General features: G+C 35.4%; 1 protein-coding gene across 3 annotated transcripts in view; it reads left to right on the top strand.

Moving 5' to 3' along the window:
• IBTK (inhibitor of Bruton tyrosine kinase) overlaps positions 1 to 17,971 on the top strand; it is a 57,459-nt gene that overhangs the window by 12,496 nt on the left and 26,992 nt on the right. For 2 of the 3 annotated variants that reach the window (XM_027887778.1, XM_027887775.1), the window contains exons 4-17: positions 756 to 880; positions 1,002 to 1,112; positions 2,329 to 2,499; positions 3,653 to 3,770; positions 5,550 to 5,730; positions 7,006 to 7,129; positions 9,277 to 9,454; positions 10,671 to 10,848; positions 11,673 to 12,266; positions 13,620 to 13,706; positions 14,638 to 14,720; positions 14,823 to 14,860; positions 16,614 to 16,710; positions 17,070 to 17,171. In XM_027887778.1, the coding sequence (XP_027743579.1) occupies positions 756 to 880; positions 1,002 to 1,112; positions 2,329 to 2,499; positions 3,653 to 3,770; positions 5,550 to 5,730; positions 7,006 to 7,129; positions 9,277 to 9,454; positions 10,671 to 10,848; positions 11,673 to 12,266; positions 13,620 to 13,706; positions 14,638 to 14,720; positions 14,823 to 14,860; positions 16,614 to 16,710; positions 17,070 to 17,171 (2,187 nt within the window). The remainder of the gene's footprint in view (positions 1 to 755; positions 881 to 1,001; positions 1,113 to 2,328; positions 2,500 to 3,652; positions 3,771 to 5,549; positions 5,731 to 7,005; positions 7,130 to 9,276; positions 9,455 to 10,670; positions 10,849 to 11,672; positions 12,267 to 13,619; positions 13,707 to 14,637; positions 14,721 to 14,822; positions 14,861 to 16,613; positions 16,711 to 17,069; positions 17,172 to 17,971) is intronic. The other variant, XM_027887777.1, reaches the window with a different exon arrangement.

The raw sequence follows: 17,971 nt of genomic DNA, 5'->3' as shown, positions 1-17,971 counted from the left end.
TCTCTGGGCAACCTGTTCTTCCAGTGCCTCACCACCCTCTCTGTAAATATTTTCTTCCTATTGTCTAATCCTAAACATACCCTCTTTCCGTCTGAAACCATTTCCGCTTGTTTTATCACTACATGCCCTTACAAAAAAATCCCTTTTCAGCCTTCTTGATAGGTCCCCTTCAGGTACTGGAAGGCTACCATAAGGTCTCCCTGGACAATGGTGCAGCTTGATGAAATACACATTGATTTCAGTGTTTTACTTATCAGAAAATGGTGTTCAGATATCACTGAAAGGTTACTTTAAAAATAAAAATGGCATGTTTGGCCACCTCTTTGATTTGAAAGTGTTAATGCTTTTCATACATGTAACACATACAGTTACACATGAAGTTACACATACAGTGTAAACTTTTTTTTTTTTTTTGGGGAAAGGCTTTTTACTGAATTGAAGCAATAGAAGCAAGGCACATATAACTTAAGGTGGTGAGTGGTTGTCTTCTGAAAACAGTATGTAAATCTACTGCGGCAGAATGTTTGCATTTTCTGCAAATATAGCTAATGTTGAGCATTTGTACAATGTTGTTAAAATATTTTGTCATAGCACCTTACTTCTCATAGGATTAAATGTTTTTAAAGTTTAATTTTAGGTAAGAAACAGCTTTCCTCTTAAAATTTTTGATAGAAACAACAGGAGTTGGTTTTTGGAGTCAGTATGCGCAAGACTGGTAAATTTACAAGCTGCAAAGTGAATGTTTTTCATTACAGATCCCACAGAAGTCTACACTTGGGGAAACAATATAAATTTCACTTTGGGTCATGGTGGTCAGCAGGGTAAACATCATCCTGAGTTGGTGGATCTTTTTCCTCGGAATGGCGTGTATATCAAACAGGTATTTATTAATGTATTTCATGGGCACCATACTTTTGGTAGATGTTCTGAGATTATCCAGGAAAATTAATTTGCCCTATACTGCCTCCTCCCCTCCGCTTTTTTGCCCTTGTTTTTTTCAGGTGGTACTCTGCAAATTCCACTCTGTATTCCTTTCCCACAAAGGTCAAGTTTATACATGTGGACATGGACAAGGAGGGCGCTTGGGTCATGGTGATGAACAAACATGCCTGGTATGCTGCTTTATGTTAATGCAGTCTAGAGTAATGTTTCTTTTATTTCAAATAACAAGTTTTAAAAGTGAATTGGAGTTTCTGCCAAATGTACTTCCAGAACAAGTTTGCTGTTGATTTCAAACCACCCCCCTTGCTACCCACCAAATAACAAAAATCTCTCCAGTGCTAGTAGTGAGGTGGCAGAGAGTAAATGAATGTGCATTTAAATATAGTTTAATTTAAGATAGCTAGACACAATAGTCAAACTTTCTGTGTTATGGCTGAGTTGTTTTAAAGGTTAGCTGATGCCAGATAAATGAAACCAAGTGCCTTTTGTCTGGGCTGGCTTCTTAAGTAGGTTTGTGATGCCTTCTGATGATTGCCAAGGCTGTCGCAAAGGAAACAGCAGTACTGTGGAGTTGTAGTGGCATGAAGAGTGATGGCAAGATTGCCTCTTACTAGAGTTACACATCTATCAAGTGCAAACTCACCCATCATTTTCATTTGAATAGTACATTGTTGCAATATGAAAACTAAGATTCTAGAAGACTAAGATATGATGACAATGCAATTCTTAGACTTCAACATCTTATCCTATGTACATTACCTGGTAGTGTGCATCTAGCTTGCAGCACAGTCATTTTTTAAAATTTCCAATATTCAGGATCTGGTAGAACTTGATATTCTGTTAGTGAAAGCTAGAGTGAAGACTGGAGATGTTTGAAGAAGAGAGCTTTTTAAAGCAATTCTATGAAATTAGAATTTTTTTCCAAATAGCTGTTTCAAAATTGAAATCTTACCTGGTTAAATAAAGGAGAAATCATGTTAGAGGGCTTGAAGAGTCAAGGGTACAGAACTCCTTCCTTATTCTGTGGCATTTTCTTAGAATTATCCTGTGTTGGAGGGAGAAATCTTTAATGTTCATAGTAACTTATAAAGAAAAACAAAAGAGGTGATAGCTAGTATCTGTTCAGCTGTTCTGAAGATATAGTTTTCAATGTAATTTTGGAATAGGTGGTTAAAAAATCATCTCGCTTCATAGCAGAGTAGTTCATTTTACCACATTGGATGTGGTAATTATGTTAATGAGTGTATTGTGTGTTCAAATGCATATTTGTCTGTATGTCACTATGTGGTCATGATTTTCTATTGGTATTGCTTTGGTGTCACCGATAGTCACTGGTTAATATCAAACCAGTATATTTTTATATCAGTATTTCTTTTTCTTATTCAGGTTCCAAGACTTGTGGAAGGCTTAGCTGGTCATCAGTGCTCCCAGATAGCTGCAGCTAAGGATCATACTGTTGTTTTAACAGAAGATGGATATGTTTACACGTTTGGTTTGAATACTTTCCATCAATTGGGTATTCTTCCTCCTCCTTCTAGCTGCAATGTTCCTAGACAGGTAAAAGTAACATCAGTCAAAGCTTAATTGTTTGGGTTTGGGTTTTTTTTGTTTGTTTGTTTGTTTGTTTTTTTAACAGAAAGTAAAATATGAAGATTATGGAAATAACTTTTAAACTTTTTTAGGACAGCCAAGTTTAATCTGAGTTCAGATAAATCTTGTTTCTGTCTTATCATAAATCTCAGATCTTAAATACTTAACTGTGTCCTGATAAATGTCTTAGTTTGTAACCTGAACGCTACTAAAGTTTGTAGTGTGAAGTATGATACAGGGTAAAATTGCCAAAACCCTTTTCTTCCTCAAATTGTTCTGTAGCTGAAGTGATGTAAAATTAATAGGTGTGTATTATTTGACATTCGTGCTCTTTACTCCTTTTGAATCACTGGATGATGGCTCTCAGGGTTTGATTGTTATGTCCTTTGCTGGAAGCACTGTTGATTCTGGAGTCAGTGCTTTGGGAAGAATAGTGACAAGCAAGAGAGAGTATGGGCATCAACAGTTTAACTGTATTTCTATGTTTAATCTCTTGAATTTTTTTTTTTTTGTAAGTAAAGAAGTGTAACATTACCTTTCATTGAGAGGAAGCTTCATCTGAAGTAGAGGAACACTGCGCTACCAGTGTTATAAAAGTAGAAAAGAGTTACTGACCAAAATGCAACAGGATAGTGTTTTGGGTTACCATGGGATGCTCTTCATTAGTGTAATGACAGCTCTGTATCCACAGTATTTGTTTTGATTTTTTCATTTTAATCTGGAAAATCAAGTTAAATTAGTAGTGTAGTGTTCTGCAGTGTGTTTAGAGCATTAGCACTTACAAGTTGAAACTTTTAGCTGACATTTTGCAGCACCTGAGTCTTTTTTGGCTGTCTTATACATGTCCTGTGTAGTCTTGTTCAAAATCTTACGTATGAAGATAGCCTAAGGAGACTTGATTCCAGTTCTGATTAGATAATGGAAAAGTTTATTTCTTTTTGTCACTACTGCAGTTGTGCCCCACCTGACAAACTTCTGAAATAATCCTGATTCACTAGACTGTGGATTAATGTCAGTGCTTCGTTCTTAACAACTTTAGGAGTTAAATGTCAGAAGTTTGTATATGTGAAATTCACCTGTTGCTACTTAATATTAAGATGTACTTTGGATTTGTGCTTAGGTTCAGGCAAAAAACCTGAAAGGTAGAGTGGTGATTGGAGTGGCTGCAGGCAGATTCCATACAGTGCTATGGACTAAGGAAGCAGTGTATACCATGGGGCTGAATGGCGGCCAACTAGGTAAGGTAGAAGTGTTCTGAAAGTAAAACCTAAACTCCAGCTATTTAAAGATGTTTTTCATGCTTACCCTGTCATTTGCTTCTTAGAACAGAAGCCTGGTTGAAGCTTTCTTTTCTCTCCTTTTTTTTTTTTTTTAACCAATCTGATGACATCATCTCTTCACACATCTTTTGAAGAATATTTTTCGTTACTATCAGTTTCATATTTTGAGATGATAGGAGCTAGTCAGACTCTTATTTGAACTCTTTATAGTTCTTATGCCTTATGTGTTTCTTGTATGGTCCTGCTGCTGAATTCTTTGAAGAAACAGAATGTTGCTGTTTGTGTTGGAAATTACCCCAAGGCATGCTTTTCTCCTTCCAACAGTCTGACTGGGACTGCCCTTAATAAATTATAAACCAGCCTTCAGCTCTCCTACCTGTGTCCTTCTTTCATCATGCACTGTAAACATGATACTGATAACTTTTTCCATACTAACTTTTTAAAGTTAGATACTTGCCTATATCTAGATTTTTTTTCAACACCATTAGCAGAAGCTTCACTTAACTCTGTATTATTCTGAAGTCAAGAAAGAAACTACTAAAAATGTATTACCAATTAGTGTACTTCTTGATTTGTTGTATGAATGGGGTATTTTAATTGTTTTTGTCTTTTTTGATAAACAGGGATTGCAATATTGGTTTGGATTTGCATTTTTGCAGTTCTGTGTCTGTGTGCAAACAAAACTGTTTAGCTAGCTCTGGTGCTTAGAGTTAATCTGCATCAGCTCTGGCCTCAGGTTCCAACACTTTTTGTGTTTCTATTTGAGGTTTAAGAGGTATGTGAAAAAGCTTGTCTTTGTCAGAGAAGTATTTTACGGTGAACATCTCTTTGTTTGTTTTTGCAGTTTTTTTTCATATGCACCCATCATATAAGTTGCTTTTGCGGTTGCTTGTGTTGTTGGGATTATTCTGGTTAGCACACGTCCCAGTGCAGTACCACAGAGACAATAAGTGAATTGTAAGCGGTATAGTTGTGTCGGCTGGGCACCTTGATAGACCTGTGGTGGTAGACCTTGCCTGTTTAAGGTGTCTGAGCATGACCCTACAGTGTCATAAGGCAGTGTTGCTTCCGGCTATGGAGGTAACTCTGCTGCTTGTTCCTGGATAACTGTACCCTGTTCCATTCCATGGTGCAGACCTAAATGCCCTGCACTTATGTCCTGCACACAAAGCAGGGTTATGTTATATATGAGATTCCTGTCGTTAGGTTCCTTGTCCCAACAGAGCAACAATGACCTATTTTTATTTTTTTTAATGTTTCCAGAGATCTTGCATTACAGCTGCAACCTTGTCTGTTTCATGTAACTGCTGCCTTCGTGCTTATGTACACTTAGAGTAATTTTTCTGACAAACTTTTTTGGTGTCTTCCAGTGGCTGAAATAATCAGTAGTTTATGCCAGTGTTATGGTATTTCTACTGTATTGAACTGTAGTATGATCACATAAATATTCTTTTTTTGGAATCAGAGCAGTACAACTGCTTTAAATAGCTTCCTAGTGGAATATGCCTTACTTCATTTTTATGTATCAAATCTTGAGTGTTTTCTGGTGTGGTGAACTAACAAGTATGTGTGCTGTATTTCTTACCTGCTTTAATTATTTTGAAGATGAATTATGCGGCTACCTAAAAAATGTTTTAGAGTTTAAGGGTTATTTAAAGTAGTGTAGCAAAGTATCCTTTAAATGTACAATGTGTAGAATAGTAAATAATGTTTTGGGGGTGTGTTTGTATTTTTTAGGTTATCTGCTGGATCCTAATGGAGAAAAATGTGTAACTGCACCTCGCCAAGTTTCTGCTCTACACCATAAAGACATCTCTCTGTCCTTGGTCTCTGCAAGTGATGGTGCTACAGTATGTGTTACTGAAAGAGGAGATATTTATTTACTTGCAGACTATCAGTGCAAAAAGATAGCTTCAAAGTACGTGTTACTTCTCTAATTTGTTGTGAAAAACAGTAGGTGAAGATTACACAGTAGTTGTACACTTGAAGGATTTTTAAAGATTTTTGTGCAGATAATACAGTGGTCCCTTGTGTTTTCTTCATTTGCAGTTCTTTTATAAGAGCTAGGGCTGTCATTTTTGTTTATTTCTTTATCTGTATTTGTTATGACATGAGGCTAAGGTGCCACTTGCTGTTTACCAAAGATATTAAAAAAAAAAAAACAACACAAAGAGGAAATATTTTGTGCCGTTAAGTTTAAAAACTTTGAAACTGGTGTTTTTATTTGCTCTGTTAGTCTGGTTTTGTATGAATGCATCTTGGTAGAGGCATTGAAGATCTGCTATTCTATTTAAACATGTTGTTATGATTTTGAATCAGTAATTTGGGGTCTGAATTTCATAATAATGTGTGGATAAAATATGTTATGAAGAGTAATTTAAGTTGTAGGAGGGCCCTTATGACATCATCTGGTCCATATGCTAAAACCTGCATGTAAAACCAGTTGAAGAAACTGGATTCTTGACTCATAAATTTAGGAAATTATTTGATCCTGTTCTCTCTTACTTAGTTTGCAATAACAGACTAGAATAGATTAGATTTGTTGGTATTAGATTATGCCCAGCTAGGTTCACAACTTCATTTCAAATGCTGACAGTATTTATGGACATATGATAGCTTAATGATTAGTTTATACCTCATTTCTACATGGCTGTAAGTGAAGGTGCTGGCACTTGTAGAAACTTATTACAACATGCTATGCTCTTATACTAAGAAACTGAGAAGAGACAAGGAGTATGGTTTTGATCCACTAAATGCCAAAATGTACCAAACCTCTGAGAAATAACTGGCTGGGATAAGATAGGTGTTTTAATACAAACAGCTAAGTGAATTTTTGTGAATTCTAAGTGAATTTTGTGAATTAAGTGAATTCTGAAATCAAACTGTGTCATCTACTGGTTTTTACTCGTGGAATTTTGTGAAGACCTGTAGATACAATGTGACTTACTTAAAAACAAAAATTATGGTCTGCTAATAGTAGTAGTATTAGTAGAATACTAATATAGTAGTAATAGAATACTACTAATAGTTATATTAATAATACCAGTGGGGCAAAACTAAACATAAGTAATTTTTCAGTGTCATTGCCTCAACTATATTTTGTTACTGCTTCTCAAAAAAAAAAAAAACTGTCATAGAAATAACATAAGTACACAACAGAGAAATACTAATTTAACCTTTTGTGTTCTTTTAGACAGCTGAACCTTAAAAAAGTTCTTGTCAGTGGGGGATATTTGGAATATAAGGTAGATACCCAGCACCTTAAAGAAAATGGGGGTCAGAAGATTTGTGTTCTGGCGCTGGATGAAGCTGGAAGAGTAAGTTGTGTCCCTGGAAATCATATAGCATATTGATTAATCAAACTTTAAAAATAAGACAGGACAAAATCATGGCTAGAAAATATCCAATTCATTTCTGTAGAGCTACTGGTGATTTTTTTTTTTTTTTTGTAAAGAGCTATAGGAAGATTGCCCAAGTAGTGTACAGTAGTTTTTTTTTAAAGATTTTTAAATCTGTGAACATCTAATTGGACATCGAATGGACAGCTTTTCAGTGAAGATGTAAACTTTGCTTTTACATACATAAGTGATTACATAGTGTATGTGTTCTAGTTGTTTATGTTTTGCTGTTTGTTCTTTTCCTCCCATCTCTCATCCCACCTACTCCAGGCGTGTTTACACCTTTCAGAAGTAATCTAAGAAGTAGTCTCTGCACTTGAAGTAGTAGAGCCTTTGCTGAAATGCTGCTGTTCTGTAAAGGAAATATCCCTTTTGTTGTTGAAACGTTACACCTAAACCTAGTTAATAGTTTAGTATTTACAGTTAAATGTAGGCACTGTGTTGTCTTAAAACTGGAATGTTGTGGTAGATTTATTATTTTCTTCCCATAATAAAGTACCAGTTTACAGGACCTTTCAGAATCTCTGCTCATTGGTAGAGTTAAGCCTTCAGTGCCATCTAGTGGTGTTTACAGAAAATTTTTCTTACTGAAATGCCTTCTTAAAGAATGTTTAAAACTGCTCTTGTATCTCAAAATAAGGGAGCTATGTGGGTATTTCCATTTCTTTCCCCGCCTTTGAGTGAATTATCTTGTCTGTTCATTAGATCAGTGTAGTATTTGTGCATGTGAGGTTTAACCTCTACCATCTGTAGTATTGGTAGTGCCCTTTTAACATCTTTGGGACACTGCTGTAGCAGTAAGAAACTACTTTATCTTCTTGTATCAGTGGGTCTATGTCAACATGCATTTCATACGGAGAAGTGCTGGGATCTTTAGTGCTTCTAGACATTATAAATTATTGAGTAAGGAGAGGGTTGTGATCTTAATACTTCTGTTTCCTAAATCAGTGCTTCCTGGTCTGACTTGATTGTACTTTCTTTACGGAAGTACTGTTTAACCTAGAAAAGAGAAGGCTCAGGGGGGACCTTATCATTGTATACCTGAAGGAAGATGTAAAGGAGATAGAGACAGGCTCTTTTCAGTGGTGCCTGGTGATGAAAACAGAGGGAGTAGGCACAAACTGAAATAAAGGAGGCTCTGTCTGAATATCAGGAAGTACTTTTCTCACTATGAGGTGATTTAGCACTATCACAGGTTGCCCATGAAGGTTGTGAAATCACCATCCCTGGAAATATTGAAAAACTGTCTACACGTGTTCCTTGGCAACTGGCTCGGGGTAGTTCTGTTTGAACTAAATAACCTCCAGAGACCCCTTTCAACCTCAGCCATTCTGGATTCTGTAGGGCTTGAGGGGTGGGAAAGGAAATAGGATGCTCAGGTTCTTTTGTCCTCTCATTTTGTAGTTGTTAACAGACCTGTGTAAGCCCTTGAGTGGGAGAAGATGAAAGTCTGGCTTTAGCACTGTTAATGCCCTGTCTGGGCTTTATCTTGCTTGCAACTATTTCTTTATGTTCGCTTCCCTGACATGTTCAGTTTACCTTTTTGGGGACTTGCTGTGCATGCAGTGTTTCACATTCCTGTTGAATATTTTGAAGTTTGTGTTTGGTCTTGGTCTCCATTTCAAAACCTTGACGAGTATGGAGAAATCTAAGATTTTAGTTAGCAGGAAATGACTTAAATTTTTGGTGTGCTAGCTTTGAATTTTGTCTGATTTATAAGCAAACCAGTTAGGCAAATCTATAAATTGAGAACTAGATAAAACATGTTTCTTGACTTGATGACACCTTTGCTGTCCTTGTTGATGTGTCAGTAAAACCATGAAGATATCTGAATACTCAGAGAAACTTTTCAAATGCCCTTGATATCATAATAGATTTCCCCTGTTTTACTTATGGGTTCTTTGATGCTCATAACACTTTATTCCAAAATTTTGAAGAATGTCTTTCTTCTTTTATATGCAGCTTTGAGATGGTATGTTCTTGTTTTTAAAAAAGTAATGTGTAATACGTAACAGCTTTTATAGGATACAAAGGTTTCCCCTTTCTCTAAAACATTTATATTGTAGGTGTTCTGCTGGAAGTCATCTAACAACTCCATGAAGCAGTGTCGTTGGGTGTATGGCCGGCAAGTCTTCATGTCTGATGTTGCTTTAAATGGGAATGAAATAATGTTTGTCACACAGGATGGTGAAGCCTTTACAGGGAAGTGGCTGGAAGAAGGGAAAAAAATCTCAGAAAAAAAAGGTTAGCTATGATTTCTTAATGACTTTTGAGTGCTTTAAATAAATATAAAAGTTTAATTAAATCTTTACAGTCTAACCGTATTATGTGGCGAGTTTGTTCTTTCCTCTGTGACTGATGGTTGTTAGTATTGACTGCTACTCTACACTTTCCTCAGTAATACTAAGATTTACTTATTTTGCAGCCTTCACTTAAACCTTAGGTGGAGATTTCTGGGAGGAAAAGTACTTCTGAAGAGTAATAGGAGCACAAGGGTCTAGTGCAACAATCTTTTCACATATTAGATAATGATTCCTGAGAGAACTGGCATTGAGCCAAAGAAGGAGCATATTCTTGCTTGCACCACTAAGTCTGTGAAACCTTATTGTGTTTCCCAGACCCTTACCTGGGCAGAACTCAGGGTCCAGAGCAATTTCCACCTTACTAACTTGACTCATATTGCTGAGAGTAGGTCCTGTTTGTTTGTTTTGATGGAAGGAAGATACCTGTCTACTGCAGGACAAGATTTTATTTGAAACTGTCAACTCTTTCAGGGATGTATTTGAACTTTATGACTGTATGTTGCAGTTTTACTTGCTTTGATACTGAGATTCTGTCTTTAGTTTTCAGTCCGTTTTTACATTCTTTCACAGTAAAAATCTTTCCTCTGTTTCTTAATTCAGTTGCACACTCAATTGCTACTTCCTTCTGTTCTATACAGCACATAGTACAGGAGCACCAAAGACATCTCCTTTTTGCTGTTTGTCCTGGTGCTAATATGTGTCTGTAGGCACTCTTTTTTATGCTTATTGCTATTCTTTTTTGTAGTTTTTAATGTCTTCAAGAAAACTTCAGAATCCACACCTTTTGACTAGGTGAATGCCTAGTTTATTGCACACAATCACACATACACAGAATCCTCAAGGTTGGAAGAGACCTTTAAGATTATCTAGTGCAACCGTCAACTGGCACCACCATGATCACCTCTAAACCAAACTCTCAGGTGCCTCCTGAACATGTCCACTGAGGATGACTCCACCAAATCCCTGAGCAGCTTCTTCCGATGCCTAACCACACTTTCAGTGAAAATTTTTTTCTAATGTCTAATCTGAACTAATGCCTCATCTTATTCAGTGACTCCATCAATGGACATTCAAAAGTCAGTCTTGCCTTTTTGTTGTATTAGTTGCATTTTAATTATCAGGACATTTCTATGATTTGTATTCACTTTTTTTTTTAGCAGAACTTGTCTCAAGCCTTCAGAATTCTTCATGTGATGTGTCTTGTGAACATGATGCAAACAGTGTGTATGAAAGAATTCGACTTCAGAAGCTGACTTTTGTACACCGAGCTGTCAGTATTGCCACTGACCCTAGTGGCTGCAATTTTGCTGTGTTACAGTCAGATCCTAAAACCAGGTATGTTTGAAACACCAATGGTAATGTTTCACTTTTTTATGTGTGATTGCAATTGAATCATTCTTTTCCAAACCATTTTTTGGCTCATACAGAAATCACAGTAGATATGGTTATCCATACTATTAGAGGATAGCACTTGTTAACTATGTTGAAGCTACCCAAAAGCCTTGACCTGCATGTTTGCATAATTCGTATAGACTATGTTGTTTTATCTAAGGTGTTAAAGGCAAGCATTCGCCCTGCATTTCCTAACACACTCTGGGTTCTAAATAACTGTAGAAATTCACCCCTTCAGTAATCACTAATAATCACCTCTTAAATAAAAGTGAAAAGTGAATTTGTACTTGTTTAAAGAAAAACGTATAAAGTAAATAAGTAGAATACTGAACCATGTTTCTTATAATCTCACAATAGTTTCCAGTATATCTGATAAATAGCTAAATGTTAGGGGTTTTTTTTCTGTATTGCTTTGGTTTGTAATATGAAATACCAGAAACATTTTTGTGTTTTCTTGTTGGAAAAATGGGATGAAGATAAGATAGTTCTGATAGTACATATTTACTGGATACATTGTAAAGATGAAATACCATGTTTGATATTCTAAAGCTAGGGGTTCTTACTTGTGTGGTTTAATTGCCTAAATACCATATTATTAGTTATTTTTGCAAAGAATAGGACAAGAAATGTTGAGTAGTGCAGCAGTGAAAGAAAAAACCTGAACAAACCAAATGGAAACAACCTCATCCTCTTCATCAAACAAACTATGTAAAATTTTATGAAACTTGTAGATTTTGGGTTTTTTAATGTATTTCATTTTATTCTAGTCTCTATGAAATTCCAAGTGTGTCATTATCAAGTTTTGGAATGGATTTTGGCAAACTGTTAGATGAAACAGATGAAATGGACAGCATCCATGATGTGACTTTTCAGATTGGCACAAGAACGTACCCCGTGCACAAATACATCTTGGCTGTACGCTCTGACTTCTTCAGGAAGCTGTTTGTTTCCAGTGACAACCAGCTAGACACTCCAGACATCTACCGTAAAGATGAAGATGCTGTTGGATGCGATCTTTATGTAATAGAGAAAGTTCATCCAGATCTGTTTGCGTACCTCCTGCAGTTCATATACACTGATACTTGTGATCTTCTGACTCATGGTTATAAACCAAAAATCCCAAATAAAGAAAAATCAGAAGAATATCAAGATACTTTAATTTCTAATCTGAACAAAATGAGTTTTGATGAAAATGTTAATGGAAAGTCTGCATTTGAGATTTATAGAAATAACCAAGTGCAAGTTATGAATGAAAAACAGAAGAGCAAATCTAAAAAAGGCAGAGCTGGTGAAGAAGCTAACCTCATTAAAATGTTGCAAAGTGCAGCAAAGAAATTCGGACTCAGCAATTTAAGTGTAAGGTAGGTGAAAGGAAATTACATATTTATATTATATATATATTAAATTTATACCATAACAAACTCTTCATGGAGTGTTTTTATGTAAGCTGATTTAACTTTAGTTGTTATGACAATAATGCAAGTTAAGACACTGATGTTAGAGCAAAAATTGGGAGGAAATGGTGAGGGGATGCTGCTTAGGAAGTGGGCATTGGTTGGCAGATGGTGAGCTATCGCATTGTGTGTCAATTGTTTTGTATTTGCTGATTCTTTTACCGTTATTATTAATATTTTCCATTATTTTATGCCTTCTTAAAACTGTCTATCTCAACCCACAAATTTTACTATTTTTTCCCTGGTTCTCTCCCCTGTCCCACTGGTAGGTGGTGGGGAGGAGAGTGAGTGAGCAGCTGTGTGGTGGTTACCTGCCAGCCAAGTTAAACCATGACAGTATCTTTTAAGGCATGAGCTCTGTGGAATTTGATATCTGATACAAATCATGTGACTTTCCAGAATGGCTGTTTTAAAACATCAGTACTTGTTTTGTTAGAGACAGCTGATCTAATTGAGTTTTAGATTGATTAATTTCTATACTGTCGTCCATAGTCTAGCAGTTTTTCCATAGAGAGCAAACATATTTTGTGTAAAAACAACACAAAACAAAACTGAATTCTTGTTTCACTGTTGTTAATTTTATGTCACATGGTGAAACAAATGGAATTGAGACCATCTCTCTGTAGAACGTTATTACACAGTTGTCTGGGGCTTCTTTTCTGTATTTGTCCTTTCAAAAGAGGGAATGAGCCTTTTCAGGACAGTTTTCTTCACTGCAATTTTTGCACACATAGCAAAGATGAGATACTGCTGCTAGAACTGTGTTCCTGAGTAAAATTTCCATGGCAAAGCACTTTGCCTTTGGAAGTGTGCTACTTTGTAATGCAGCACCAGTACTCCTGTGTCTTTACCATCCCATTCATAAGTCTCTCTGATGAATTAGGATGCTAAAAAAGCCTGTGCTGAAATGTGCATCTCTTCTAAACTGCTGTTTTTGCTGAGATAACTGACTGGTAGCAGTATTATGTATTATTTGTACATTTTTGACCCTGTGGTGAGGGACTTTGACCTTAACTATACAATATAGCTTTCACCTAAGATAACAAATAAGATAGCTAAGATTTGGAAAGAGTGTCAGTTATATTTTACATCTGCACTGAAGACTTTGAAATAACAACTGGCCCTTTCTAATTTTCTATGATGAATAATTTTGATTGTTTTTCATAATCACAGTATGAGCTGTTACTTGGTGAAACTGTTCTTAATGGTTTGAACTGTATACTAATTGTATTGCTTATTACTAATGTTAATGATTTGCAGGTTGGATGGAGTCAGGTTAGAAAATGGAAAAATTATTGTTGTCAACAAGAAGAATGGGAACAAACCAAAATTAAATCAGAAGAAATGGTAATTTTTTTAAATCAAGCTTCTCCTACCCCCATTATCTTCCTCTTATGCCATTTCTTTTTCTGTTAAGTGCAGGCTAGGGTTGATCAGGAGTATTTTAACTTCTGATGTACACTTGTCTCTTTCACAATAACTGGTGTTTGGAATGCTTATAGATACTTTGTAGATGCTTATAGACTGATCTCTAAATTAGTAATCTGGCATAGATTATGTGTGGCATATTTTTGTTTCTTTTTACTGTACCTCAATGTGTTCTGTGGGTTATCTGTGTCATAGAATGCTAATGTCAGGAGAAGTGTTGTGGGTAATTCAGTCAAAAGCAATTTGACATCTGTAAATGTGCTTGCTGTGACAATAACACTACACAGGTTGGAAATAAGCAAATGGATAATATTTTTTCTAATTTGCTTTTGAGCAAAGTGATATTTGTTTCTTAATTCCATTGATGTGATTGAGTTATTTATACCCAAAGTCTTGAATAGTCTTATTTACATAAAAAACAACAGCATTTACAGTAAAAATAACATTGCATAAAAGTAACTTTTTAACAGAATTTGGATTATTGCACTCTTAAAATGCATCATGAAAGCCTATAGTAACTACTGATATAAAAGAAATCTGTAACTTAACATAGATCATTTAAGATTGACTAAAGTTAGCCATAATTAATTTATTTGGTCATATCAGGAACTGATGTTGTTTTGAAGGAATTACCTCAGAATTTTGAGAGCTTGAGTTTGAAAAAAAATTCTCTCTGAAAATGATTGTGCTTGTACTTTTGGGTTCATTTTCTGTGATAATATTAAAGTTCAGGTGTGTTTTATTTCAAAGAATAAATCCTAACTTTCTAAAGTTAGCGCTTATTTGTAGAGTTTACAACTTGTAGATCTTTTGAATAGTCATGGTTTTGATCCTATTAAATATCTTCTAGTTCATACCTCTGCGATGTGACCCTGAAATCTTTAGATGGAAAGGAATTCCCGTGTCATAAATGTGTACTTTGTGCAAGACTTGGTATGTGTGTGTATTTTTATATATATTTATATAACATAAGTCATATTGTCTGTTTTAACTGTCATTTTGTTGCATCTTGAACTGAAATGCCTTTCTTTACAGATTATTTTCACAGCATGTTAAGCAGCTCATGGATTGAGGTAAGCTTGCCAAAAACATGTGTGGTGGTATGCTTTTTTTTGCATCAAATAAGTGAGAGCTTTTCAGATTTTTCCTGTAGTAACATAACTTAAATAATAAGGAAAAGGAAAGGCTGGATTCTTGGATCTTGTTTGCAAGAAAAAAACCCACAAATCACAGTTTTTGTTACTCTGCATTTATGCTATTGACAGAGTGTATTAAATGAAGGTAATAATGTAATACTGTATATCAAGGGAAATTAAAGTATTACTTTTGTTCTAGAGGTTTAGTTTGAGCTTTTTCATGGATTTATAGAAAGTACTGGACTTAATGGGATACTGCTTTGGATGAATTTTCATTTTGTTTCTGTAAAAGATGTTAAAATTTAAATAGTATACAGTTTGGAATAGCATGTCATGTAATGAGTGCAAGATACAACAGGATCAAGGGTCAATGTATAGAACCTCCAGCTGACTTCAGCTGTTTAATGAAATAGAGGTTATCAAGGACTATTCTACTTAGTCATCAACTGCTGCTTCAAAAGGTGTAGGTAGATCTTTAATTTGTCATGGTTTCTATTTGCTGGCTGTGTGTCAATACCCTGGTTGTTCCTGGACATCATAATTTCACTAAATACCTATGTTTAAATATATGAATACTATTGACAATGTTTACAGAAAGAGAGGAGAGGTGTAAGTGGAGAAGCATTTTTCTGAGGCTGAAAGCTAAAGCAGCGTGGAGGAGTTCTTGCAGTTTCATAGCTTTATGGCGATATGTAAATCTAAGAACCTGGTAAAGTACTGACAGTTCATTTCTGCTGCGAAACAGAACCTCACCTCTGAGTTACTGTGCTGCCTTTTTCTCAGTCAGTCCCAAGGAAACAAATTGTAACACTGTGAGACAAATGATGGATTTAAGGCGTTTTTTAAAAGTGTTGAATGTCCATTTGTATCATTGATTTCTATATCAATTTTATGGAGTTTTTAAGTTATCTATTATTTCAGAAGTAAATATAAATCAACCTAAATTAATAAGTAAATATTTTGTGAACCAAGTGCTCTAGATGTCGTATAAAAATCTTAATGTCTGTAAGAGGTTTTTAAATTTTAGATGGAAAATAATGTCATTACCAGTAGCATATTCTAAAGCAAAATAAATATTTTAGTATGAAGTTTTACTTCAGTAGCACTTGAAATAAACCAAAGTTGTTAAGTAGTGATGCTGCATAAAAGTGAATGGGGACACATGATTTACTGGCTAATGTTTGCTCATACAAAAACTTTACCTTAATGGTTAGGATCGTCCTTCAAATGGAGGGTTTGATGGGGACCTTGTTTTCAGGGGGATTAACAGTAATGACTGGCTTAATTCTGTTCTTGCTTGGGAACTTGTGACTTCACTAGATCTTTTGACCTTGAAAGGAGAGCAGTTCAGTAGTTGCGTAGGGGATTCCTGTAGTTCTACTTTTAGACAATTGCATGTAAAGTAATATAATCAAAGAGGATTGTTAGAGAAGATGATCAAAGTGATGAAACACTGAACTGTTTCTTGTAGGCAGAAGTTTGGGCAGATTCTAGTTGCTCTGCTACAGTCCATTCTTGAGGAACTTAAACAGATTTTGTACAAATGCTTAAATAATTGTTTAACTGAAAATGTGACCCTCAGTCTGAGTCATTTGCTAAATATAATCTCTGTTTTAATTTTGTATTTATTCCAATTACTCAGCTTCTCTTACCCTTTTTTTCTTTTTTTTTTTTTTTTTAATACTTTTAGGCTACTTGTTGTTCAGCTCTGGAAATGCCAATCCATTCTGATATTCTACAGATAATTGTGGACTACCTATATACAGATGAAGCTCTTGCCATAAAAGGTGCAATTAATGTATTTTCAACTGTAGGTCTTGCAATTTTTGTATTTTTAAGATAGAAATCCAGTACTTAACACGCTTGTACTGAAGTTATATGTAAAAAAAATCCCAATTTTTGTGACTCCTGTTTAAGAGTGTGAGGCAATAGGTGTAGGCTTTTCTTTCGCAATTTTCCTTTTCCCTCCTATTGCTTAAAAAACTTGACTGTTTGTTCTCTTCCAAACTATTTCTTATGCTATGAAAATCCCATCAAAATTTGCAAAACCATTGTATTTGTCCCTTGGTAAAATCTCATTGAAGCTGTATGTGTGGTAGTTGCTTTTGATTTGCCCACAGTGTTTACATGATGCTTTGTTTTCCAGATTCTCAAAATGTGGAATTCATATGTAACGTTCTGGTGGTAGCAGACCAACTTCTTATATCCAGACTCAAAGAAATCTGTGAAGTAGCCATTGCAGAAAAACGTGAGTTCTTAAGCTTGTATTATAAAGGGTTAGAGGATAAAAAATAGGGTTTTTAGAGGTTCTTTCCTTTCTCAGCACAGAATTATTTGCTTATATCCCTTTGCACTGATTATGTTTTGCTGTTCATTGCACAGCTAACAGTTGCATCTTTACTCTGAGCGGTGTTCTAGGTTAGCATCGTCTTCCATTCCTTATGCATCTTCTTCATCTCATGCTCTTTAACAAAAGAATACAGAAAGTAAAAAAAAAAAAAGGAAAAAACTAACTACCCCCCAAAAAACATTATTTCCTTGAATTCAAACATCTCTTTAAAATACAAAATTAATTATAAGTTTCTGTTTCTATCCTTGTATTTAGTTCTACTAGTTCTGTTGTTGGTATGATACAGTGCTGTTTCTATATGTCTATGAAGACCTGTATCTTCTAGAAAACACTGTGGTTTTGCATAACTTGATATTTTTGCGTGGCTTTTTTACTGACTTCCATTTCACTCCTCTCCCCTGGCCCTGATCCCTACCTCTCTCTTTACCCCTGCCCTGCTCACCTCCCCTACTCATTACCCCTTCACCCCCCCTTATTTTTTCTTCCTCCCTACTAAATTATAACATTTGGAACTTTAAGAACTATTTACGGTATATATGAAACTTGCTATTTTTAGCTTTCTTTTTCCCCTTTATTTTGAACTGCTGAGTTTCAGTATATTGAAACTGATCTGTTTGCAGTAGGACTTTCTGTGAATTAGCCATTGCATTCAAACTGCTACAGAGTTACATGGGGCTTGCTATAGTTTATGGCCATTC

This window comes from Empidonax traillii, unplaced genomic scaffold (assembly GCF_003031625.1).
Source record: "Empidonax traillii isolate 1590-97213 ecotype Southwest subspecies unplaced genomic scaffold, ASM303162v1 scaffold222:size850627, whole genome shotgun sequence".
NCBI lineage: Eukaryota > Metazoa > Chordata > Aves > Passeriformes > Tyrannidae > Empidonax > Empidonax traillii.
The sequence above is the reverse complement of the archived record's forward strand: the minus strand, read 5'-3'. Positions and strand labels throughout refer to the sequence as shown.